This window comes from Oenanthe melanoleuca, chromosome 4 (genome assembly GCF_029582105.1).
Source record: "Oenanthe melanoleuca isolate GR-GAL-2019-014 chromosome 4, OMel1.0, whole genome shotgun sequence".
NCBI lineage: Eukaryota > Metazoa > Chordata > Aves > Passeriformes > Muscicapidae > Oenanthe > Oenanthe melanoleuca.
The window spans coordinates 31,482,575-31,509,523 of NC_079337.1; the positions used below are offsets into that span (position 1 = coordinate 31,482,575).

At 36.3% G+C, this 26,949-nt stretch overlaps 1 protein-coding gene across 2 annotated transcripts in view; it reads right to left on the reverse strand.

Annotated features, from left to right (window-relative positions):
• The window catches only part of FSTL5 (follistatin like 5), a 278,893-nt gene extending 254,034 nt beyond the window's left edge, over positions 1-24,859 (reverse strand). Inside the window, exons 1-2 of one of the 2 annotated variants that reach the window (XM_056490570.1) lie at positions 24,637-24,859; positions 2,307-2,445 (exon numbers count right to left, since the gene is read on the reverse strand). In XM_056490570.1, the coding sequence (XP_056346545.1) occupies positions 2,307-2,429 (123 nt within the window). In that variant the 5' untranslated portion in view covers positions 2,430-2,445; positions 24,637-24,859. The remainder of the gene's footprint in view (positions 1-2,306; positions 2,446-24,636) is intronic. The other variant, XM_056490569.1, reaches the window with a different exon arrangement.
• Between the last annotated feature and the right edge of the window lie 2,090 nt (positions 24,860-26,949).

The window sequence follows — 26,949 nt, forward strand, 5'->3', positions numbered from 1 at the left end:
GTCTGGGCAATCTGTTCCAGTGCTCAACGTAAAATAATGTTTTCTTATGCATATTTTTCCCCCTATTTATAAAGGTTTTTTTCCACAGAAATGCTATTTTTCTAATTATCTCATATCTAGACTAAATTCCTAGTTGTAATTTCTATGCATGAGAAGCTGAAATCGTTCATAATCCCTTTTAAAACAACACAACCGTTATGATATGAATGCCTGTTTCCAGAACAAACACAATCATTATTTCAAGATAATACCTAAGTACCAAGGAGGATTGTTTCTCCCTGCAGGTTGACATTTAAAGTTGCTCTAGTTGGACTATTGTTCAAGTCAGATAAATTTCCCTTTATTAGAGCAAGAGCGATTAATCTTTTTTTTTAATCTTTGCACACATAAACTTGCATACATATTGCCTTATCAAAGCAAATATTACTGCATTTATTCATTATCATCTGTTTGTAGTAAGTATTCTATCGGCATAACTTAATCTAAGCACTTGATTTATTAAGTGTTTGATTGAAGCAGAAAGTTTCTTTTACCATATTACTTACATTTTGAGTATGCCTAACTGTGCCAAACTTGATTTTTAAAATTGACTTTAGAAAAGTTTTAAATTCCTAGGTTTTTTTAATAGAAACATATGGTCCTAACACCAAAAGCTGAAGTAAAACATTTTCTATGTAAACATATTGCCTAAGAAAAAACCCACCATCTTTTTTAATATAATGTTTTATATCAAGTTTTAATTATTTTTGTGTTGTTTGCATATGTCTATGTGTGATTCCCCCAATATTAAATCTGAAAAGTTTATGACAGCCTATTCCAATAATTATATGAGACTTATCAGTATATTAAAAGCATAATTAAGAAACACCAACATATGAATAGTTCCACATATATTCATTAAGATCAGAGACCATCTAACCTCAGAAATAATGCTAATCATACCCCATATTTTTTCCTTCATTGTTCTCACAGTCTTCATGGTTTTGTGTTGGGTTTTTTTGCACGTGATTTCTCTCATATAATTTCTTCCATGGTTTCATTACTAGTCTTTCTCTCCCTTCTAGATTACAAAGTACTTTCCTTGTGCAATTTTGTTTTAGTTTGCTTACAGCTGTCAAATGGAAATATAGTGATGAGACAAATTTTTGAATAATACTCAGCATAAACACTTGTGCTGATACAGTTATTTATTTCCTTGAATGTGGCCTGATTCAGTCTTTATTCTGATTGAGAACATTCCCTAGAGGGTGCATAATTGTATAATTTAAAAATTTTATTTCCTATCTGTTAAGAAACTTTTTTTATTTAATCTACCTAGCATTCATTAATTAGCTAATAGGCAAGCATTTTAGTTTGAGAAGTCATGCTGTCAGTTCATCCTTATAGGCTGAGATAGAATCACAGGGTCTTTTTATTAAACCGAGGACCAAAAAGAAATATTTTTCATACTTTACAAAAAGTATTGAGAAATAAAAATAGCAGTATCTTGAAACATTAAGAGAAACTAACACTTAAAATTTCTGGCTGTAATTCAGACCTTTTACTTGTAGCACAAAAATTCAGAAGGGTGAAATTTTTTTATAATTTCTGTTGGCCTGATTGTATATCTTAAGATGCCTCAGATATTGCTCCCATGACTAGCATGCCAAGAAGGAATTAAGCTGATCAGATCTATGCTAGCTTTAGACAACCCACGGAAATATTACAGCCCTTTTCCTTGTTTTACAGAACCACCACAGAAGTTTCCCTTTCAGCCACCAGAAAAAGGGCAGGATTTGTTGGCTGAGATCTGTTTTGGAAGTCCTGGATTTGTGGCAAAGAAGCATCAGGTGGGCAAAATTTGAATGGCACATAGTAGTTGAATATGGGAACCATGTAACTCAGAAAACATTTGCACTATGCCATGGTCCAAAACTGCTAAATTCAGCAAGCACTGAGAACATCTAACTCTTGCAAATAAGTTTCTATTCATCAGTTAACTTTGACACCATTCGTCTTTGATGGGCAGTTTCCCTGTTTGGACTGAAATTCACTGAGGACTGGGACAAATCATTGTGTCAAGCAGATGCTGACAGCTGCTTTTAAAGAGAGCCTCTCCTGGCTCTCCATCTGAGTTTCTGTTGACATAATTAATTTCTAGTTTGTGAAGCTAAAACATGATCTTATCTCATTCTCTTTGAAAAAGTAACTTTCTGAACATTACTCCAATAAACACAAAAAACACATGGCTGGTATGCAATTTACCCCTTGAGCCCTTACTTTATCCCTTGGAAGAACAGGAAGAACTATTAGAGAATAATCCATACCTTGTGCCGTAATCTTAAAAGAGGCTGATAGGGCCAAAAGTTGTATCCTTCCTTGACTGGCCACCCATCTGCTCCCAGCAAAACACATCCAAGAAGTAAAACAGGGGACCACCACATAAACATCTTTACAGGTCTATTTCTGTGAAAATAAAATGTACAAGTTCAGAGATGCATTACTTTAGCATAAGCTGTATAATAAAGGTTTACACTGATAATCCAATTGTGGACTTGAATAAATATAGTAGATATAGGACAATCCATCTGGCACAACAGCAAAGAGAAAAAATGGTAGTAATATATGGGACAGCATTATTAATTTGGTAGTGCTGGACTGAGAATTTTCTTATCACTATTCAATATTCATATGAGAGAGTCACTGAGGAAACAACTAGGAAAAGTCAAAGGAAAGATGCAAAATAAGAGAAAAGCAGTGGTGAAAAATGAAACACTTCTTCTCAGATGAAAGAAAAAAATTATCACCAATCACAAGGTCATCAATTTTTTACTTTAAATTTGGTCTTTTGCAATGCATTATTTACAGCCTAAAAGCTTGTAATAACCATACTCAGATTTATAGATACATATGGCATGATAGTTACCTTATATGGTTCCTAATGGATGTACATATGTACATTACATATGTGATTTCAGAACCTATTAGAGACATGCAATATTTATTACTGATATTCAGCATTTGTGTTGAAACCATCATATTAAACAGACAACACAGCAAACTGATCTTCATTACTTCAAGATACTCCCAAGTCAGTCTGCTTAGTTTATATTATTTAGTCCTGCATTATGGGACAGAGATGAGCCACTTTCATGCATGAGTGGGTTTTCCCCTTTCTACTTGGCTTTTAGTTCACTTACCCTGCCAAAGCAGAAACCTCTGATGGGAATCAAGACATAGAGATGTACAAAACATCACAAGTGTGCCCTAGGAGCTCAGATTGTGCACTGAATTTTCAAGTCTTGCCTGACATTTTCTTTTCTATGGGAAATCATCTGAGCATAAAACCTGAACAAATTGGGGATCACTTATTATCATTTACAGTCATGCTCCTGGCAATACTGTTACACAAACTGTAGCTTTGATTCCTATCATTCTTCACATAGCAGTAGTCTTCACAGTCAGCTGAAGGCAAAGATACTGAATAGAATTAATTCCTGTGGAGATATTAAATGTAGTAAATGGACTCTTCTATTCACAGTCTCAGTAACAGATCCTACTTAAGTCTGCTACCTTTCTTTGGGGACTACTCCACCAAACATGGTAAAACCACTTAAAGGTCTGTTTCATCCTCATTCCAGCTGATTTTTACCAGCCTGCCCTGCCTTCACACTTGTAATTCAAACAAAAGCTCGACATTAATACACCATATTACTTCAACATCATTTACCTTTTGTTCCACCAAACCCATTCTCATTCTGGATCTCCCTATTAATCAAATTTACCATTTAATCTCATTTTTTTATTACTTATTCAAACAGTTTCCACTTCAATTACCTTTCTTTGGTGCTCCAGATTTTCTAATACACATAGTATAGTATCTCTCTTAGGAGAGGTTATGCAGAATACATTAAACAGAGAATTATTTGAAACACAGAAAACAAGCCCTATTACAGAGAGATATTTTACATAAATAACTTGAGGCTTGTTCTTCTGCACCTGATTAGTAGCAAGATATTATAGTGAGGATATGAAATGACACAGTGAAATTTTCTTCTTCCACCAAAACAGGGCTAATCAGATGTTGCTATGGGATTATTACAACTAGTTACTGATGGGAAACACCAAAAAAACTGTTTCCAAACACTAGGGATTCAAGTACATTATGGTATGGCATTTTCCTCCACTGATACTGTGTTAGTTCTAAGTATCACTGTCACTGGAAAAATAAGTCCATTAGAAAAAAAAGAAGAAGGAAAAAAAAGAATGAAAGAAATACGAAAAAGCAGAATCCTGATTCTCAAAGAAAACGTCTCTTTATTTGTGTTTGTTGATTTTCTTTTTTTTAAATACTCATGATGACTTTCAAGGTCAGAATCAGATTAGTTCAGCACTTGTGCATGCTAAGACTAGCTATGCATGGTTGAACCTTTGTCACCTTGGTGCACTTCTGGAATACCTCTCTGTACAGTGTAAATTTGGTTGGAAAACAGTCATTTCACAGAAGGTTGTAAGAGCAGACGCATTCCACCACCCTCCCACAAACTGAATATATTTTAGTCTCATGTGGTGTAAAAGAATAGAGTCCTTACAGTTTTGAAAATTGTTTGACCTTGAAAGACTTATGCTTTGCACTGCACAGAAGAAGAGAAAATTACTACATGCTCAGTTTCTGACTTCATTGCCTGATACTTGGATGAACACAACACAAATTTAAAAAGTAAGCTTTTTGGATAGATGCCACCTAAAATCCCAAAAGTATGCAGAGTCTATGCAGTTGTTATTTGCATTTTCAGAATTTAAAATATTCCCTTTTTCTTTTTTTTTTTTTTTAGTAGCATACATTTTCTATTGAATTTATTAGATATCTTAAATGATTACTTATTTTAAAATTACTACCAAAACCACAGTTCTCCTTAATACAATACCACTATGAAGCCTTTATTTTAAGAAAAATTATGATCTGTCCAAAAGACTTACATTGTTAAAGAGTTGAACTAAGAGCAGGAATAAAAACGACTTTTCAAAGCTTCATTACAACTCCAGATTTTGGTGCCGCATATCAGGGAACAGAAAGAAATAAGGTATCATGACTGTATATTAATGTTACCTAAAATTGCTTCTTTCTTATTTTTACTTGAAGGTACAATACAAATTATAAGCAAAGAGGGGTTTTATTTCTCTTTTAATATTGTATTATCAAGAAATCAGAAATTGTGTTTTGAAAGAATTGTTGTATCGTGTATTCTGTCACAAAATGACATATTTCTGAATTCAAATTTGCATTAATGATCTAGACCCTCTACTCCTTAATTATAATCTGGCAGAACTTAATGTTTCAGTGTTTAGATAACATTATTCTGTATTTTTAACTTCATTAATTATATATTTGTAAAGGAATTGCTTATAGGTTGTTATTATATATCTACTCTTACTTTCACTAAAGACTGTTGCTTCTTTATATTCATATAACCATGTTTGGAAATCTGATGAGTTTACTTGGTTTACTCTCTCTTTAAGCAGATACCAGTCTGTATCTCTGCATTTTCTTGTTTCTTCCTCTCCACATTTCTCACTTATAATATAGAATATAGGTTAAAATGCACAGAAAAATTTAATAAAATATTCCACTACATATTTTAATGCATATATACATAGTTTGTCTACCTGTAAACACTGAACTGAAACTCTTAAATAACTAGCAAGAATTCCATATATTCCATCTTATTAATGCATACAGTTAATTTACAGCTACTCATTGCATGTAAATAATTGCAGTGAGGTTCCCCACCATTGCAACAAATAAATAGGGTGCTGAGTTCCTTTCCTCCATGGGCATTAATTTTCCTTTTAACAATGAGCTTAATGCACTATTTTATCATCAAATTGATCTATGTTGTAGGAGTCTTATGTGTTGTTTGTCATCCTTAGATCTTCCTCATGAGGAGGAATTGAACAGAGATGTTGAACAGATAATGGTTATTCGTTATTTCTCACTGTACAGTAATTTCATCAGTATCAAATTTAGATTTTCCTTTCTGATTCTCAGAAGGCTCTATCATTTCACTTTTTAGCCCATTTCCAGAGCATTCATGAACCTGATGTACTCTGCAGTTTTCTCTCGATTGATTTCTTTCCATTTCAGATACTTCTGAAATTTTTTATAAATTATTATCCATAGAGGATTCTTTTACTCTGTGTCAAGTTTATACTTTAAAACTCTTGGATGAGAAGCACTGCTGGGAGAGCTATAGCTCCTGAACTGACAGAAGGAATACCTCAGGATATCTCACTTGCCTTATTTAGGTAAGGGAATTGGGAACATCAAAAAATTTTCAGGGATTTTTTTTTTTTTTTAGCAAAGGAAACTACATGAAAAGTTCAGAGTTTCCCCCATCACCCTGATGATCATATAGTCATCACTGAGTTAGAGACAATTTTTTTTAATTCTTGAAAAAATGTAATGCAAACTTATCACCCTTTTCTCTCCTGCTAATGCTTTTCACCCTTGCAATTCCAATATTTTGTGGAAAACAAACTAAATCCCAGTTCTGGCACCTTACTTATGAATATCAAATAATGATTAATACATTCTACAACACCATAGTGAGTGTTTCCTCTCAAAGTTATTATGATTTCTAAATCTTCTCAGCAGTTTATTGGTAATATAAATTTTGTTCTTTGCCTTACCTTTTCTTGTTGAATAGGAAAGAGGTTGCTACCACGAGAGTTTAGCAAATGCATAAGAAGCAATACTTTACCTGTCCCCATGCTGAAATCTTCACAGAGAAGATTGAAAAGATATCATATTTTACACAACCAGTTCCAAATGTGATCATGCATATTTACACCGTACTAAAAAAATCTAATTAACATAACTTGGCTGAGGCAGAGTTTATATAAAGAGTTAAAACATACACACCGATACAAGAATGCCCTATTTTAAAATGTATACATATTTTAAATAAATAACTTTGCCATTTTCAAAGCTCTTTTTTTCCCCGGAATTCCTCAGTTGCTATGCTCTGTTCTGTGTTGATAAATGGTGACTAGCCAGGATATTTGGCATTAAGAAAAGAGATATAATTAATTTGAAAATGTAAATATTCCACCTCAATAAACTGATCTGATCAACTTAACACTCCTACATAGTATAATAAATGAAATCTTAAATACTAGCCCAATCACTGTATTTTTCCTGCCTTTAAAAGAAAAGATTTATCAGATATTAACTTGGCATTATTTAAAAGGTCAGCTGCAACTTTTCAAGGAGTACTACTGTATGCTCTCAGGAAATGTCAGTCTCTGTCTTTTACATATTATTAATCTGAAATAAATAAGAAAAAAATTAATTGTCTATTCAGTGGGGATCAGTAAAAGACCATAATCTATGTCACTATATTCAGTGTTCTAGTAATAAATATAAACCAGCCGCTCACTGCGCGGGCACATGCTCTTCATCCTTCACCACCAAAAGGGGCTGGCAAGGCATTTTGGAACAGCCAGCAGTGCTACTGACAGCTCGTGTGCTGGAACACACAGAATGAGAAATATTTTTTGGAAAAAATCTCACAAAAAGCCCTCATCATGCCAGATGTATCCTGCCTTCTGCTGACTCCCGTCCATCTCTCCCTCGCTCCTTTCCTGATTTAAACTGCAAAATCCATCACGGTGCAGCAGGTGGAGTCCCTGGAACTCCTGCACTTGGTTTTTGTGCAGACATCACAAACGTGGCAGGTGGCTCCAAGGCAGGCCCAGGTTCCACCATGGTGAGCAGGCCAGGCTTCCCTGCCTTCCACTGTTATTCTCTGCCAGGTGCTGGTGGCTAAAAGCGGGAGCCCAGGCAGCTCATCACCCTCTGAGAGGGGATGCAAGCAAGATCCATTTGCCCAGGGCTTTTCTAGAAGGGCTTCTTTAGAATTGGCCCTGGAGATTTACAGTGGCTCATGTGAACATGTACACAAGTGGCCTGATCGTGCCAGGGCCATTTCTGAAAGGTCAAAACATCTGAAATGCAGATGCAGCAAGGACATTTATATTTGCCACTAAAGTCACACTTGATCTTACCATCTTCATAATTATTTATATAAAGGATGATATCCAGATATCTTAGTGTCAGTGACCCGGTTTCAATGAATTATCATGAAATGAGAAATGGCAATTTTAAACTTTTCTTGTAAGTTTTTCACACAGTCCCATAATTTCTTTAATATTTCAGAGAGAGGAACAAAATTAGGGTACTATAGTTCACACATCTCAGAGGAGCTTTGTTTAATGGATTCGAGTTATGTGTATTGATCCATTTTTCTCCCAGGACTCCAGTATCAATTTCAGGGTGGTTTTAGCATCACTGATATATGCAAGTGCTGGTTTGTGGAGGTTATACTGTTAGTGAGGTGGTCTCTTTCTTCCCTCATTAAGTGAACTTGTCACAGCTGGCTCCTCAATATCCTAGAGGATTAATCTTTACCATCATGGCATTATCTGAACTGATGGGAATTCAACCACTTTATGTTATGAAACCAGAAAAAGAAAACATGCCAGCTTAGAACTCAGGTGAATAGCTGAGTTCTGTTAGTATTTTACAAACTTTGTATATAGGCACCTGGTATACCATTGTGTAGCTGTGTCCTTTGCACTTGCTGGAATATTTGGTTTTCAGTTTTTAATGTGTTTCTTCTAAAAATAATCACTACTAACTTTAAACTAAGAAGAAACAACAGCTATTGGCACTTCCACAATAAACTGTTAGGAGTATATTTGAAATAAGATTATCCTAGAGAAAGCAAAATGGCCACTTAAGATTTCAAATATTTTTTCAACAGGTGAGCTGCTAAATTAAAGACTAAAATTGTCTATATTTGCTGTGATATACTCATCTACCACCCTTACTTCTCTCTTTTGTTATTCAAGAAAATACTGAGGTTTGGTAAAACAGTAGTTACCAACAAAATAATTGAAACTTTTGTGTTATTTAACTCTTGGATTAATGCTAAACCATTATATGTCTACCAGTAGTTCAGTATTTTAGAGAATCACTTTCTATTAAATATTCTGGTTAATGTTATAATTTTATCCCTTTACATCTATGAAACTCTCTGTACTGAAGTGCTGGAGCCAACAGAGATGGATCCCATCTTTTTATCCAGTGAAAGTGATTCTTCAATAACTCAATAACTTGGTTTAAACCCAACCCAACCAGAAACTGTTCCTCAAGATCACCAAGAAAGTGGCAAAGACTGGAGTAGACAGGTTTGAAGTTTTTGCCTCTAATTGGATTTGAAGCAACAAAATAATTATAAAGGATTGTAGAATGAAACCAAGTCCTAAACCATGAAAATATAAAGAGAGAAGGTAGTTAGGGACAGGGGAAGTAGCATTTCAGCAGCCTTCATAGGATGGGAAGATTACTAGAGTGCATATAGCAAGAGATGTGACATGGGAAAGTCTCTGACATGCAAGAAACCCTGAGTTCCTGACATGGATGCACTCTGGTGTGATGGAGAGGAGTATACATAGCAGTACAAACACTGACAGGAATTATGAAATTACCAAACTGCAGAGAAAAAAGATGCATGTGGATTTTGGAATAACTGGATCGAAGCACAGCTCAATCAGTAACCAAATGGACTGATGAATGTTGCAGCTGTTTGAAAAAATAAGGACTATTTGTAGCTGAGGGCAGTTTGTCCTTATCAGGATTGAACCAAAAATACATTTGTCCTCCAGCACTCTTCCCCAGTGCCCACATTAATATAATTAAGTTAACTACAGATGAAATCCTAACCTAATTGACAACATGAAAACAACTCTAAACTCTAATGTTTGGTCCAGAATTTCACCCTATTTTCAGATTTAGTTGCAATGAACATTAACAAGAATGGAAACAAAACTTTAAAATTACTCTTAACTAAAATGAAAAAAAAAAAAAATCAACAAAAATTCTTGTGATTATTTTAGAATAAAATCTATGTCCATTCATATAGGTTCACAGAAGTATACAAGTAAAGTGTTCTGTACTTGAATAGCCAAAATAGTTACAGGTATTTTCTCTTTTTCAATTTAATTGCTGTGGAGTTTTTCACCTCTCCCCTTTTCTGCTTTGTGGTGACTCAACTCTCTTCTTTATTGTCACAAAGGTCAACTTTCTTAATGAACCTCAATTCAGCACAATCAGAAATACAGAAAATAGCACTGGTTTTGTCAGACATAAAGCTGGCATAGGTTCCTAGTGCCTTGTGCTTGGATGTTTAAATCCAAGCCTATAAGAGAAGGATTTTCTCCCCTTATGTAGAAAGAAATTAACAGACTAAGAAAAATAGGAAGGAAACACATACAGTTTTTGAGATTTTATAGAACAAAAAACCTCACCCTATCATACCTGATTTAAAAAAATTGACAGTTGACTTGGTCATTTGCATTCTACTATTTATATTAAATGTAGTGCATCACTATAGTATATAGTATATTTCCTAGAAAACTGCAGTCTTCTTTAAATTAATGCATTTCTCATATTGTATGCTTACAACCCCATTCAATAGGATCCAAACCTACATTTCCTGCTATGTTTTAACTGTCTTATACTATTTTACTGGGCTTTATTCCTTATAGTTTTATACCACTCTAATATAACTACTAGGAAGAAGCCTTCTAAATGTATGCTGGAAAGCTGACAATAAACCAGAAAAATCTACCAATTCCTGATTATGTTGTAGCTAAATAGGATTGTAAGAAAATACCCTTTTCAAAGATTCTTTAGCTAAAAAAAGAATGTCTAAGAAAATGTCTAAATGTGTAATGTCTAAGAAAAATTGAATGGAGATAATACAATGGTAGGAGCAGCCAGTATGTGATAATTAAATGGTTGTATGTGAAAGTATTTTATGTTACCTCAACCACTATTGTAAAATATACTGAAAACAATTTTTTTGTGTTCACTTTTTGATTCAACCACATTGACTCTGGGATTGTCTAGGACACCTCTGTGAAGTGCAACACTCATGAAGAAGAGCCAGGAGATATTGCTGAATATCACATCCCAACTTCAAGCGTCCAAGTGGCCCTTTATTGACAAATTAGTTACTGTCACATGAATTATCCTCAGTGCTGACTAAGGTCAGCATCCCTATGCTCTTAGAACTGAAAGCCTCTGTCTGTATTTTGAAGGTCTGGGAATACCTAACCCTTCAGCAATTTCAAATATTTCTTGTTATCCAGATGAGATTTTCTGGAAGCCACAAAATACAGAAATTCATCGAAGCAGAGAAGAGGGTTTTGAAAGTTATTTTGAAGGTTTTTATCTGATTCAGCAACACCCAATAGAGTCTGAAGACTGTTTCCTGTCTTGCAGATCTTATATAACTATTAAGCAGTGGAAAGAGCCTTAGTGGAGGATATCCAAATGACTTTAACCACTTTAATATTATCACTTTCATACAATCATTCTTGCATTCTGAAAATCTCTAATTTTGAAAAATCAGGATTATTCTGCCTACAGATAGAGGGAAGAATTCACCTTTCTTTGTCATCTTCAATATTTTAAAATTGCATAAATGGGCAATCTGACATTCAATGAAGAGAGGTGATGATAACTTCCACCCTCCAGAGTAAGACATGGATCATCTCAAACCACAGCTGATAGCAAACCCAGGTCAAACCTTCTCTCTTTGCCTCCTTCAAAAATACTGAGTACAATCTGTAGCAATAGAAAGTTCCATCAGGAAGAAAAAGAGAGTGCCAAAGAAGGATAAAGGCAATAAACATAGGGGACCAAACTGATGCATCAGATGCAGTGTTCATCTTAGCATGGTGCAGATGAGGGAAAAGCAGATGCTGCTAAGGAGGAAGAGGGGATATTCCATATAGAAATGCACAGTGTTCATATCCCCTAATTTCTCACTTAATAAAAGAGTGTCAACACTCAGTGCTGTCACTTCACCAGTGGCTGCAATTTCTATGTTGAACACATGGAAATAAAACAACAGCAGAGCCATTGCTGCTCTCTCTCAAAGCTGACTGCCTTGGGCAGCCTCCTGTGTGACTCCTTAAAGCCAGCCACACCAACAGCCCAAAATCCAGTTTGTAAGGTCCTGATAGGTGCTCCCTATTAATGTCCCTTAATAATACCATAGCCTCCAAGTTCCCTATTGCACTGAGTGAACTGTATAATACACATTACATGTATTTCCTCAATACATACTGAGGAAAAAAAAGACTAGGTGTCATTAAAAGTATTAAAAATTATCCCTTATTTCCAAAGTCACTTGACTTCTTGGAATATCACCCATGAAAGATAGCCTATGTTTTGCCCCAGTTTTGGCTACTCTTAAAGGCCAAGGGAGATATAAATCTGGAAAGGGAATATCTAAAAACTATTCCTGAAGAATCATTTATAACACTGGGAAAGGCAGCCCTTTCCAGCTTTTTGGGTTGGTTTTTTTTTTTTTTTTTTTTGTTTTTGTTTTTGGTTTTTTTTTTTTTTTTTGGTTGGTTGGTTGGTTGGTTTTTACCATAATAGGATATCAGAAACATGCCTGGGAGGATAAACACAGGTACTGTTTGCTTTACATCAATCTCTTTCTAGATTAGCATTCCCATAAGGCTATCCTCACTCACTTGAGATAATACTATAGGGATAAAGTATTCCACTGAAAGAAAAGTTTAAAGCTATGTCTTGGGATGCAAGGGGGAGAGAGTAGTTACCTGAGGTTCAGTGTCTAAAGTCAACTTGCTTTGTTCGAGTTTTATCCCAGACAATTACTGTTACAGTCTATGTCTACAGTAACACACTGCTTCAAATCAAATCAGTTTTACATACTTTTGAAGGAAGCTGTCTCGTTCCATGAAAGCTTAAACTGATCTTTGGCCATGATATTGCAATTCATAGGTGGAGAGCAGTCCAGGAAAGGTTAATTTCTAGCCAGATCAGCTCCATAATCCAGCTCACCATTCATATCAACCTCACTGGCCAGTAGATGGAAAGACTGATCCAGAGATGTAGTAAGATGTGAGGAATAGCAGTGACCCCAACACAGCTCAATTAACACTACTAGTCTATTTAGCAACAAAGTGAAATTGCACACCTTATTCTCTGATCATAGCTTTACTTGCCCAGTTACATCAAAGTGAATACAACAAACTTTAAATCAACTTATTTAAAATATAACTGACTAGCTGTTTAAGCAGGCTTAGTACACCAGTATCTCTCTTACATTGTTGTGACAATAAACATGACCAAGAATCCTATAGCAAAATGGAAGACTTGTTTGCTATTGTGACTGTCAATTATCTTATTTTATCTATTGTGCCCATCGTAGGGCAGCATTCTAGTTTTTAGGGTGGTTTTCTGATCATAACAGCCTTTCATGAACATCCAGAAATTTAGGACTCTTCTTTTACCTCTGACTTTTACCATTAATAGTTTTCTGTTGTTGGATTTGCTCACTAGCTCTAATTTTAAATTATTTCCCACAGATGGCCAGAAATAACATGCATGCAAGGATAAAAAGGAGGATGCAAATTTCAAAACAATGCCATAATCTTCATTACAGAAGTGTTCGTCTAGTAATTAAGTGTGGAACTGCACATATGGTGTCTGATTTAGCCTCATATTTTCACTGATGCAAACTTGCTATGATAATATTAATGTAAATGTAACCATACCACTTTTCAGTCTGGGAGCACTGATAAGGTTTTTTCTTTTTTCCTTCTCTTTTTCCACTAGTAATTGTACTTTTTTCTTTCCCACTAGAAACTGAAAGAAAGAAAGAAAGGTACTACAAACTCACTGGTTTAGCTACTGCAGACTTTTCTTCTCCTTTATCTATTAAAGGGAAGTAGCTACTTCTCTTAAATACACGAAGAATTTCATTCAGTTTTGGTGGATCAGGACTTACATTCTTTTAGTTTGGTATTATTTCATCAATATTTTCACTCCCAGCAGATGCTATGGTATCCAGCAAACAAGAAGAGCTTCTTTAGTGAAATATGTCCAAGGCCTCTGCCCTCTGCCTAAATACCTTACACTAAAATTTAATTCCTGCTGAACAGAGACTGCTGTCTCTTAACACGGAGCAATAGAAAAAATATTTCTCAGTCCATAAAGTGCTTCCCTGTAAGAATATTTAACAGCACACATACAAATTGGTAATTTGTATGTACAATTACTAGTTTTTTATTTAACTTACTACTCACTTTCCACTCTGTTTTTCAAGCCCAGATATGCCAAATTCTGATCCTTCCCTTGTGAGCAGTTATGTGTTTTTTCTGGGTATAGATCTATATTAGTACAAGCCAAAAGAAATAGCAGGATTCAACTCCTGTTCATACTGTTCAGTTCCTAGAAAGCATCATCTTCTATTTTCTGTACTCCAATTCTTGATAGCCTTGAGAGACTAGGTAAACTCAGAAATGCCCTAAATTAGAAATTTATGACCAACACTTCTTAAAAGGTACTTTTTCATGCTCAAAAACTCAAAGATGAAATTTCCATATGGTGATAATACCAGCTTTTCCTTCCCCCTGCTCCCAACCCCCCCACAGCTTTCTATGAAGTATAACTGAATTGTAAAAATATTTACTATGGAAAAGTGTTTCTCTGAATTGTTTCTCCTCCGCTTGCATTTATCAACAAACTTCAGAATAACATTTTTGCCTAGATGTACCCTTTTCAATCAGGAAATTTCAACTCTGAAGCTTCACTTCTTGGCCTCGTATTAGTTGAACCTTCACACGCACTGCACGCTCATTTTAAAACAGTTTGACTCGTTTCAGTAGCACTTGTCTATTACATTGTGCCTCAAAGTTCCTTACAGAGCTGTTCTAATTTGTGAAGTCTTACAGTTGACATCTTGTATTCCATGAAAAGGCTACAAGATGAACAGTTACAAATTGTTATAGATAATTAAATATACAATCTTTAACATAAAAAAACCTGGCTTTCTGAAGCCAAAAGGCCTCTTGTGAAATAAATTACTATTTAAAAAAATAAAAAGCTAAATTAAAACAAATATAAAAGATAACACAGGAAAAAACAAACTGTATTATTTCTGATGGACCTAAGTACCAGAAATAGAAGAAAATTACTTTTGCATTATTTCTGTCCAAGCAAATAATTCCAATGCAGTTATAACAGGATTGTAAAAGAACTGATTCCTCAGCCACTGGTCAAAAACAATGAAAAAATCATAATGATTATTGGTTTACAAACCTAGTCTAAATACAGAACAGAGAGTGCTGGAAAGACATTTTTCTTTAAATATTCACTGATTAGAGTGATAGCAATAATCTCTCTGCAGCAAATGGTATTCCTTCCTGACTCCCCCAAATTTGCTGTGGCTTGTAAATCAGTTGACTTACTAACCTCAGAAATCCAGTTCTAGAGAGAAATGGTGAATTGATGCCTTAAAATCTCTTAAATTACCGAATTTTTTTTTCTTTAAAACACCAAAGTGAGTCTCATGGTTGATGGGTACAAATCAATCTGCCACAGAAAACTTCTGCTGCATGCTAGGATAAGAAAGTTGATGTTGAAAATCAAAACTATAATCTGAGATGTTAGGGATCTCAGATGTATGGGAAGTTTAAAATAAGTCCTTACTTTGAATATTAAAGAAACTCCCAACAATTATTAATGATTTTTACAATGTTTATATAAAACACCAAAACCCTTTTCATAGTTCTTTTTGGAAGAGCCCCAACTGAACAGAATCACTGGATCATTAATCATTGGAAAAAAAACCTCTAAGGTCATTGAGTCCAGCCCTCAGCCCAGGACCACTGTGTTCACCACTAAACACTGTCCCCAAGTCACACATCCACATTTGTCATCCACTTCCAGGGATAAACCACTTCCCTAGGCAGCCTGTTCCAATGCCTGACCACTCTTTAGTGAAGACACCTTCCTTAATGGGAAATATTTAATGCTCAACACTTCAGCAATACAAATTTTAAAATTCAGAATTTACATCCATGCATACAATCTCCTGTTCACTTTCTTAATTAGAAAAAATAATGAAGGCAAAAGACTGACTGCATTTTTTTAACCATTGAGAGCTTTGTGATCAGCTCTTTAGGCTTTTTTCACCATTTACTCATATCTCCAGAAACATGCCCAGCTTATAAAAAATACAAGACTAAACACTAAATTCTAGTGACACAACTCACTAAAACTGGATCTTTGTCTCTCAAAAGGCAAGCAGAGAATGATAAAATTGAAATTATTAGCCATAATACCTCACACTGCTCATCGAAGAGTCAGATGCAGCATATAAATTAATAAAAGCACTCTAAATCATTAGAGGCAGCAAATTATATCACAAACTTTCATTTAAATCTCTTTATTAATGTGAGAGTTGTTCTATCTGAGAAACCACAAGAACAGGGGGTGCTATATTTTATATGGATTTCAGAGACTATGGAAGTATAAATCAAATTTTCAGTATAGATTTATTAATGATTTATGTGTATATCATGTGTATTTTCACAAAGACAAGCACAGCAGCCCTTTCAGAAGTTTACTTATGCATGGAAGAGATTACTGAGAGCCTAGAGCAGTAGATTAATGTGACTATCACACAGAAAAGACATAAAGGACATGAATATATTAAAATATTAGATTTTTGGTCTTTTGGGGAGACCAATTTAAGATCTGATGCTTGAAGAATTCTACTAATGTTTCAAATGCAGCCTCCAAGATGCAGAAAACCTCTCCCCACCCTGCTGTAGATGGTTAAAATATTTCTGTGAGAAAAATTCTCCAAGCATAAAATAAGAGAATCAGCCTATTATTAGACAGTAGATTAAATGCAACTATAGCTAAGCAACACAGCTTAAATTTAATAGAAAAACTGTCTTCAGTTCAAAAAATAATTAGCATTATGCAAAAGTTAAATCTCAGGAGTGATGTTAATTATGTTTTTTTCTTTCAGTGTCCCAAGAAAAGAACTAAATCAGTCTATGAATCTCAATCTAGAAAAAAATTAAAGAATATTACTGTTTACAAGAAATCAGCCTTGAGCAAACATCAAAAAATCTAAAAGAGATACATATTTTTTGTCTCAAAACACTATCATAGCACTAATTATCACTGGGATTCTGAATTATATGAAAATATAAAGGTAGTATAAATGAAAGATAGAAATATAACATACAGGTTAGAGGACCACCAATTTTAAAAAAATAATATTTTAACTCTCCAGTATACTAGCTAAAGTCATTCACCTTAAAAGGCATAGGAAATAAATGAAAAATATAATCAATCTTCAAACTATCATAACCTCGTGCTGGGTTTTGTAGTTTATTTTAAATAAGAATTTTCTCTCTGTCAAAGTACTTGATAATATGAAAAAGCAGCAGTGTGATGAACTGTATTTCAACTTTAAAATCAGCCCTCAAGATTAAAAACATCAATTTCTCACTGAAGATGAGGCTATGCCTAACCTTGGCTGTTGCAAGGAGAGGGAGGATCTGTGCAACTTAATTCCACTTGACAAGGACAAGCCCAAAGTACTGTCATAAGGGGCTTCTCTCTTTCTCTGTGGCCTTTCTACTGCAAAAACTGATGATGAGATGAACTTATGTTTTCATCTTGAAACACAGCCCAGAGAAGGGCTCAGTGTCAAAATAAGATGCAACTTTAAAAAAAAATTACTAAATCAAATTTAAATTAAATTTAAATTTTTTATCTATGCTAGAGAGACATGGACTTGATGCACTGACCACGCAGTGGATGAGGAATTGGCTGGATGGTCAGACCATCAGAGCTGTGGTCCATAGCTCAATATCCGAGTGGAGACCAGGGACAAGTGGCATTCCCCAGGGATTGGTACTGGCACTGACACTACTTAACATCTCTGTTAGTGACAGTGTGATTGAGTGCATCATCAGCAAGCTTGCCAATGACTCCAAGCTGTCTAGTCAACACACTAGAAGGAAAGGATGCTACTCAGAGGAACTGGATAGGCTTGAGAGGTGGGACTGTGCAAAACTTTTCAAGCTCTGCGCTTGGGTTAAGGCAATCCCAAGTACAAATAAAGGTTGGGTGGAGAAACACATTGAGAGCATCCCTGGTGGGAAGGACTTGGGGGTGCTGGTTGAAAAGAAGTTCAACATGACTCAGTAATGTGCACTTGAAGCGCAGAAAATCCTGGGCTGCAGCAAAGGAGCTGTGGACAGAAGGTCAAGGGTGGTGATCCTCTCCCTCCATTCTGCTCCTGTGAGATCCCACCTGGAGTCCTGCATCCAGCTCTGAGAATCTCAGCATAAGGATCTGGCCCTGTTGGAGGGAGCCCAGAGGAGATGAGCAGAGGGCTGGAGCACCTCTCCAGAGATTTGGGGCTGTTCAGGCTGCAGAAGAGAAGGTCCCAGGGAGACCACATGGAGACCTTCCAGGTCCTAGAGGGGCCCTACACAAAAGATGAACAGGCACGTTTTACAAGGCAACGTAGTGATGGGATGGGGGAGAATAACTTTTAAGCTGAGAGTAGTTTTAGATTATATATTAGGAGGAAATTCTCTATGAGGGTATTGACACACAGCTTGCTCAGAGAAACTGTGGATGTTCCAAGCCCTGGAAGTGTTCCAGGCCAGACAAGATGGACTCTGAGCATCCTGGCCTTTCCTATGTGTCCTTTCCTATGGCAGAGGGTTGGAATGAGATATCTCTAAGGTCCCTTCTGAAACACTCTTTCCTTGATAATATCAGATTTTGCACTCTTATGAATACTGAAGAGATAACTGAGCAAATGTTTGGAATGGATACTGTCTTTCAGATAATTTTCTGAGTATTCACCACTTGGACCTGAGAAATATCTGCAAAACATTGAGAAAATCTGCCTTTAACAAAGGTACCCAGTCTCAGATTTCTTTTAGGTCTCAAATCTCTCATAAAAGGTGAAGAGTTAACCAAGATGTTGTATAAATGTCACATCTTATAAAAGCATCTGCGTTTTGTTGATTTAAGACTCAAAGCAGACTCTGAGGATGGAAAAAATGCTATAAATGAAGATGCAGAAGGAATGCAAACCTCTGCAAAATATAACAAAATAATTATCTTTCTTTTAAAATACAATTGCAAAAGCATTTTCAAAATTAACAAGGTGCATCTCTTCTTTTACTTAGATAAAATACGTTCTTTTCTGCTCTATGAATAAAAATTTGGACTACTGCAACTTTAATCACAGTATTTGTGAATTGGTAATTCATTTGTGCATTTAGCTTTCCATTGCTCTATACTTTGTCCTCAGAAAGCAGATACTAGTATTTTCTGCATATATACTAAATGTATTTGAAACTTGCATGTTTCTTGTTATCACTGAAAAGCCATGATTGTCACCAAATACAATCCTCAATTACACAAATAATTGTAATATTAGTTCACTATATTCACTCTGTAACAGAATCAAAAGTTGCATTTATTCTTTTGACTGCTTTTGCATACAAATCAAGATTTCCATTGATCTACCAGGATGATGTGAAATTGCTTTGGTTTTTCTTTTCCAACAATCACTTAAAATTTAATAAAATCACAAAATCACAAAATTTAATAAAAGCCATAAACAACATGTATTATCAGTCAAAGTGGTGTTTTAAGTAAAGTTTACAAAAGAAAATACATAAAATAAATAGAACTTGAAATGTTGAACTTTAAAACAAATCATAATCTGCAAGCTTTTTGAAAGCAAAGTTTATTTCTACTACTCATCATGTAAGAATTTTCTACCTGTTTTTGTTTTACTTGTTCATTGATTTAAATGTATATAATGATTTACATCTTATTTAGGAAGACAGCATTCTGTTACAAAAATAAAAATATGTACAGTTCAGGGTTACAATGCAGAAAGCCTCTAAAATATTTCACTTCCTAATGGAAGCAAAAGTATGTGAAGTAATAATCTAGAAGTTCCTGTCATTTAATAAAAGACCATTTTTAGTAATGAATAAGTTTTTATCGGATTAAAGTTATGAGCTGCTTTCAGATTGCTTTGCTTCTTTTTGTAGATATTAGGAAGTTCCTTATGAAGGAACTAAAAATACTTTCAGAAAGTTTTTAATATTCTGATGTGAAAATGATAGTGGCTCTTACCACAAGACCGCCCATTCAGTGGTAAAAATATTTCAGATTACAATAAGCCTCGCTTGGAATAAAGTGAGAAGAAAGCTCTTTCTGTCAGGAAAAGAAAGAAGTATTTTAAATATCCTCCATCTTCCAGCTAACATTTTCAAGTACTTTATTGCACAAAAAAAAAAAGTCTGTCTGAGGTCTGCTCTGAAAAGCACTGCTGGACACCAACCACAGTTAATTCAAATGCAAATAAACTGTGAACTTCAACCTACTTCAAGCAATCAGTGCAAGCACTGCCAACTCTCCTCTCATTTAACTCTTTAGAACTTCTTATTTTCTCAAGATTTGCACCACTCTGCAATGCAGCCAAATAATTCACCACTAATTTTACATAATGTATGGTATAAAGTGTGATTAATTGAATGGACTTACTATGATAATTTATAGGATAGTAGGTGTAAATACCTGAATAAATGTTGCTATCAAATAAAGTTAAAAATAGATAATAAATACATATTTCCTGTCATTCTCATCTCCACGTGGTAAGGAGTCATGGCTGGTTGACCCACAGCAACCTCTCTTTGTCAGACTATTTAGCCAATACAAACAGAAGTAACAATGGCATAGAGGAAACAAGATATATTGGCAATTAGGGAGCGTTTTTGAAGCTCTCCTGCCACAGCAACTCTGCAGAAATTCCTTGATCTGCACTGGCCCATCCAAATGAAGACACATGTTAATAAATGCAACTGCTAGAAACGAACACAACCTACCAGCACTTTGTAACTAGACATTACTCAAGCCAAAACCTAAAGAAAGAACTTGTAAAATATTGCAGAAGAGAATAAAGCTGTGGACTTGATTTCTCTTGAATATTTTTCCAGGGCAGTAGTAACCCCTGATATTGGAGGTGTTAGAGGGAGCTTCACACGGTGCTATTTTCAAAGGGGCTAAACTACTGCTGCTCTCAGTCAACCCAGAGCTCTCTCAATGTCTCTTTACTACAGAGAAAATATTTGACTTGCTGCTCTTCTGATAGTATAAAACTGATCTTTGCCTTTCCTGTCTACCAAAAGGCAGGGCAAAGCATGCTGTATTAAATAGGTAAAATATCATATGCAAACATGTTTCCAGTCTTTTCATTTTCTGACAGCTATTCCCTATGCTTCAGAAAGTTTAAAAAAATAAAAAAAAAAAAAAACCAACTTGAACTAAAAAACAGAATTAAACAGATTTACAAGCAAACTTGCTAATCTATTTACTTTAAAATTATGTGGCATAACAGACCAAGCTCTGCTGAATGGTTAATGAATATGGTCCTGTTTTTGCTTAGAAAAACTGTAGAACAAAGTCAAGAGTGGCATTTGAGTCATAGCTTCCCCTTGAGCAAGTGATTCACTCCTGAAATATTTAATGTCCACAATTATCCCATAATATTTGCCAGTCTGGAGAAAAATAATCAGAACTTACTTCCTAAACTTCATTTGACCTCTTACCTTGAGATATCAAAGCCAAGTTCAAATCTGTTAAATGGCAGAACTATTCCTATTGAAGCTCAATCTTTAGATTTGAAACTAACAAAACTGAGCAGAGCTTTGTTTTTAATATTATTTTATAGTCTCTAAAAGAGAAGAGTGACATAAAATTTCTATTTTCTGAAATATATAAAGTGACAGTTTGGGACAGCACGCATTTTTCTAAGAAAAAAAAGTTTGGTATTTTTGAAAAACTAATTTATGTGATTGTAACAGTTCTTTTATTCCAAGATTGAATATTGCTTTTTAACAAATGCTGAGGATTATTGGATAAATTCACACACAATTAAAAACAGCATGGAACACTGACATGATTAGGTAGATCTAGAACAAACCTAGAACAGAGCAACCGCAATATTTGGGCTTTTACTGATCACTTGCTGTCAATGGCCTTAAACCAGGAAATAACCAGGTGATCCAGTGGGAAATGTAAGCTTTGGACCCTGAAAGGGCCGTGCATTTGCTGATATTTTCAGTAACTGTGTGCCCTCATAAGCACACCCTTGTGTGCTGCCAGCTTAAGAAGGGTCCATAAAGTAGCTCTTTAAACACATATTTTCTCAAAATCCTGTCTTTGTAACAAAATTCCTTCCTGATTTCACATTAGTTCTGCACTCAGCTAGTTGGTCAAGTCATTAACAACTTTCATATGGTGTTGATAAAGGACTTGGAACTTGTTGTATTGCACACAACCACATTCTTACAAGTTTACAAATATGCTTGAACATTATTTACTACTGCAGAGCAGACTTCTTCTAGTTAGAACAATGACCAATATGGCTATGGACCACACTTAATGTATACATATATTTAGAACACCATTTTGTTGAAAAATAGCAGTGCCATTTTACCTCCTTCAGAGTACATGTATCATTTCAAAACCCATTTTTCAAACATGATTTATCAAATAAATGAGTCTAATACAAATGACGGCAAAATATTACATAGAAAATACAATCAGATATAAATTTAAAAGCACAGAATCAACGTCTTAGTATCAGAGCTTATCATCTGATTGATACTGGTAATATGACTGATGTCAGAAAGGTCAATGACTTGTAATCATGTAATGATAGAGATAGTCCTGTTAACTGGAAAAAGACTATGTGTATGAATACCAATCAAGTGAACAATGATTTGCAGATTCAGGCCCTCTATATGCATTACAAGTTTAGATATATAATTAGTGGGTTGGGGTTGTAATGTTGTGGGTCTTTCTTCCCCTCAGTATTATTGTAGCATCTGCACCACACGGTTCAAAATAACTTTTTCAAAATCATTTTGTAATGTCTACTTCAAAAGGGAAACGTCCGGAATCTCCATACCTTATCTCCATACCATCATATAAAATTATATCAAAATATTTCAAAGCAAATCAATATTCATGTCAATGACAGATGATAAATGCTGTCTTAGTTGATGGGTAGACTGTTAATGAAGGCTTGCAAACAGTGCAAGTGCTATGTAATAAACTTTCATTCCCTACTGTTGAGAGAGGAAGAAGAGAGCTGTTTTATGACTGGGGAGAGGAGAAGGGGGAGAGAAGAAACCATATTTCCTAATTCTACCCACATGCAGTGAAAGTCTTGGCACCCTGAACTACTTTCTCCTCATTTTTCTAGCTTTCAACTTTACCCATCAGTAGCTCTGTGCTGCTGCCTGATGGTTATCTTTATACTCCAGCTGATACAAACATTCAGCAAAACAGGACCCACCTTAACATTAAGGAAATGATGCAGGAGTGAAAAAATTCTACAATACTAAGAAGCAGCCTCCTTTCATCAGCTTCATCCCATCAACACAAGTTACTTTATGCTCACAGCTACTACAACTGCTAGCACTTGTGCAGGACAACTGTGTAGAGAAACACTTGTGGTTTAGATCCCAGTTCCTAAGAAAAATCATCACAACCAAAAAAAGGTATGAAGTGCTACATAATCCTTAAAAATCACAAGGTGGGGCCCTCATTTGCCTGGTTATTCTGTTCAGTGATCTCAGTAGCACTGGCTAGCAGCAGCTTATTCCCTCTGGAATCTGCCTTAATCTCAGGCAGACACCCGTGCACAGTGCTCAGCTCTGCGTGTGCAGGAGTCACTGCACGGCGCTCAGCTCCGTGAGTGCAGAAATCCCTCTGAAGCACTGAGCTCTGCATGTGCACAACTCTGACAACTCACACAAGCAGCTGCAAACTCCTCTGCGAAGCAGAGCTCCTTACCAAGCTCACAAAATGTTAAGCGCTGCTGAAAGAAAAAGACATTACATCTGCCCACACTTCTCAGTTCTATTCAATTACTGACAACAGCAGTCCTATAAATGCAACATAATATGGTATTATTAAATCCAAGAGTCACACTTATGCCTAGTTGCAGCCTGGAAGCAGGCCTGATGTTCAGCCAACATCAAAGGACAAAAATTCACAACTTTCACAGACACACACATCCCATATTGACCTTGGAGGCAGAGGTGGTGACGATTCCTTTCATAAAGGTGCTGTTTTCCAAGTTGACAGGGTAACAGTACTGAATTGTTTGTCAAGTAACAGGGTATCACCGTCCTTCTGTTACACACACACACCCCCAAGAACACAGGGCAACATGCGGCTATGCTTTTAAATCCTCTCTAATTCCCTCTTTACTCTCTACTTCCCAGAATGACCTCGCATATCCTGTCTTCCCCCAGACAGAACCAACCAGAGCTTTGCTAGTCCCCCCAAAAGGGTATTTATATATAGAAGGCTCTGTAATGTCTTTTGAGATTGTTCTGTAATATTCAAGATTTCTAAAATAAAACATTTTCAACCATTTAAAAATTACCCTGAGAGCCAGTTTTCAATAAAAATAAGCCTTGAACTTTTCATTCAGATTAATCTTTTGTTTATGGAGCCCTTTTCACTGAAAGCTGCACCCCTTTTCCAAGCCTTACCCCTATACTGACCTAAGGGCTACCAAGCTTCCAACTTTGCTCTGCCTTTAATTGCCAGCTCCTGCATCCCACCCAGCATGAAAAATATGCGTGCGATTGTGAATATATATATATATATATATTAGTATTGCTGCTTACCTTGTCCAAGAGTCACTAAAATCTACAAGGGGAAAGAAAGAAAACCCCCCAGCCGCACGGGTCCTCTCGCAAATCGCGAAGAGAGGAACCACTTCTCCTTCCCCGGACAAAGCCGCGGGCGGCTGGGCGGCGCTGCGGGAGCGCTCCGGGGGCGGGCGCGCTGGCGCTCGGGGCGCTCGGCGGCGGAGCAGGCGCGGCGCGGGCGGCCCGAGCGCCGGGAGGCGGCGGCGCCTTCAGCACCGGCGCGGCGCGGACAGCAGCGCTCCCGCCCGGCCCCGCCGCTCGCACCGCCCCCGCCGGGCGGGCTCCCCGGCTGCGCTGCCCTCGCACCGCCCTCCGCCGCGCTTTCCTGCGGCCGTGGAGCGCCTCGCGTTGCCCCGCTCGCCCCGGGGCTCCCTGCCCGCGCAGGGCGCTGTTACCCCGCAGAGTCACCGATCCCTCCTTCCCCTCCTCCGCGCAGAGCCCCGGCCCGGGCGGCGAGAGGCGCGGCTGCTGAGACACGGCGAGGAACTCCCCGCTGAGCACACAGGGCGTTGTGCCGGCCTCTCTCACCCGCGGGGGATATGCAGTAATATAGAAACGGGATAGCTACGAGCTCCAGTGTGCTGGAGGCTTTGCACACCTGAATAAGTAAGCCCGCACCAGATTAAAGTGCTTTAGTGCCAAGGTAGAGAGCCCTGGTAACCCTTGCCAGAAACATGGGCATGTGACTGGGAATCTTATTTAGTTATGCAAAACATAAGGGGGGAAAAAAGCACCTTGACATGAAACCATTAATTACATGCTCCATTTATAATCAGGAGAAGAGGTGTCTTTGGATGAACTGGAACAATCAAAACAAAAAAAAAAATCCAAGTGGAAACTAATCGCCTAAAAAGTTAGATATATTTATGTGAAGCAGAGAAACAGTATTTTGAAGTCTCTTTTGAATCTTTTTTTTTTTTTTTTTTTTCTTTTTTGAGATAACAGGTTTGGTTATCTGATTTATTACTTTTAAATTAATTTACTATCCATTCCCAGCACTTCTAAAGAGTAGCTCTTTCATCTTCAATGTGAAATCATTATGAAAATTAAGTATCTACTCGTCATGCCGTTATAGATTACCTGTTTCGTGCCTTTTGGAAAAATACATTACAGATTAAAGTATTAGACTGTCTTTAAATCACCCATGGCTAGGGTAAAGCCAGACAGAGGTCAGCTGCTCTGACGTACATCAGCTTTCTAGGTTAATTACACTTGTGTCTACATGTGGAGTGAACACGTAGTGAGAAACAAAACTAGGTAGATACCATACCTAAAAACTGAACTAGTTAACATGGGAAATAATAAATCAGGACAGGTTGGATTGCATTAGCTTATTACTATTTTGTGAGGGAGTTCTTACTGGACTGACAATTAGGTCATGGCACTGCAAGAAGGAATATGATTAACTTCGACACACAGAGTGTGGAGCATGAAGCCAAATAAACCAGACTTTCATTGACCCAACCCTTTCTAATTGCCAGTTATCATGAAGGCAGCTTGTCTCCCGAGTTGCATTTCTGAAACCCTATTATTTTACTTCTCCTTTTTCTCTTAAGCACTCTCAGTTTTTTTGCAAAGTACAGACAGTATAATTGCACTACTTAAGGACAATTTTTGCAGTACAAAATTGACGCTGAATCTGCTAGCACAGCTGCACCAGAAACTCTCGAGGGACAGAGGTAAACCCCAAACTGGCTTGTTCAAAAGTGAAGGGAAATTGAAATGTTGTGAGGGTGAATAGGGACCTTGTTCATCCATTCTGCTTTGCCATTATGAAAGTACATGAAACAATCAACAATTACGTAGATGTTTTATATAACCCAATTACTGAGGTAGTCGGGAAATCAGTCAAATTAAGGTCTGATGTATCATAACTTACTGCTTAGCTTTGCAAATTAGTAGACCATGAATCCCCAAGCTAGCATGTGGAAGACCCTCAAAACTTCTGAAAATCTCTGTATCTTGTGAGGACTTGTAGTCCTAAATTTCAGTGTAAATAATAATACAACCCTGTAATACATTAAGGTGTCTTGGCATTCTTGCATTTTTGAATGTGTTTATCTGATCATATGTAACTTTATTCTTTGTAAACTCACTGAGGTATTAAATTTAAAAGCTCATATTTAATTAAAATTAACTTAATGTATTTTTAGCTCATCCATATTTTCTAATTTTTCATCTAATTCAGCTCTGTATCAGCTGTAGACCGTAATTGGAAAATAAATTTTGTTCATTCATATCCTGACATCTTTCTGTCTTCGGCTTAATGGATATTATATGTGAGCTCTA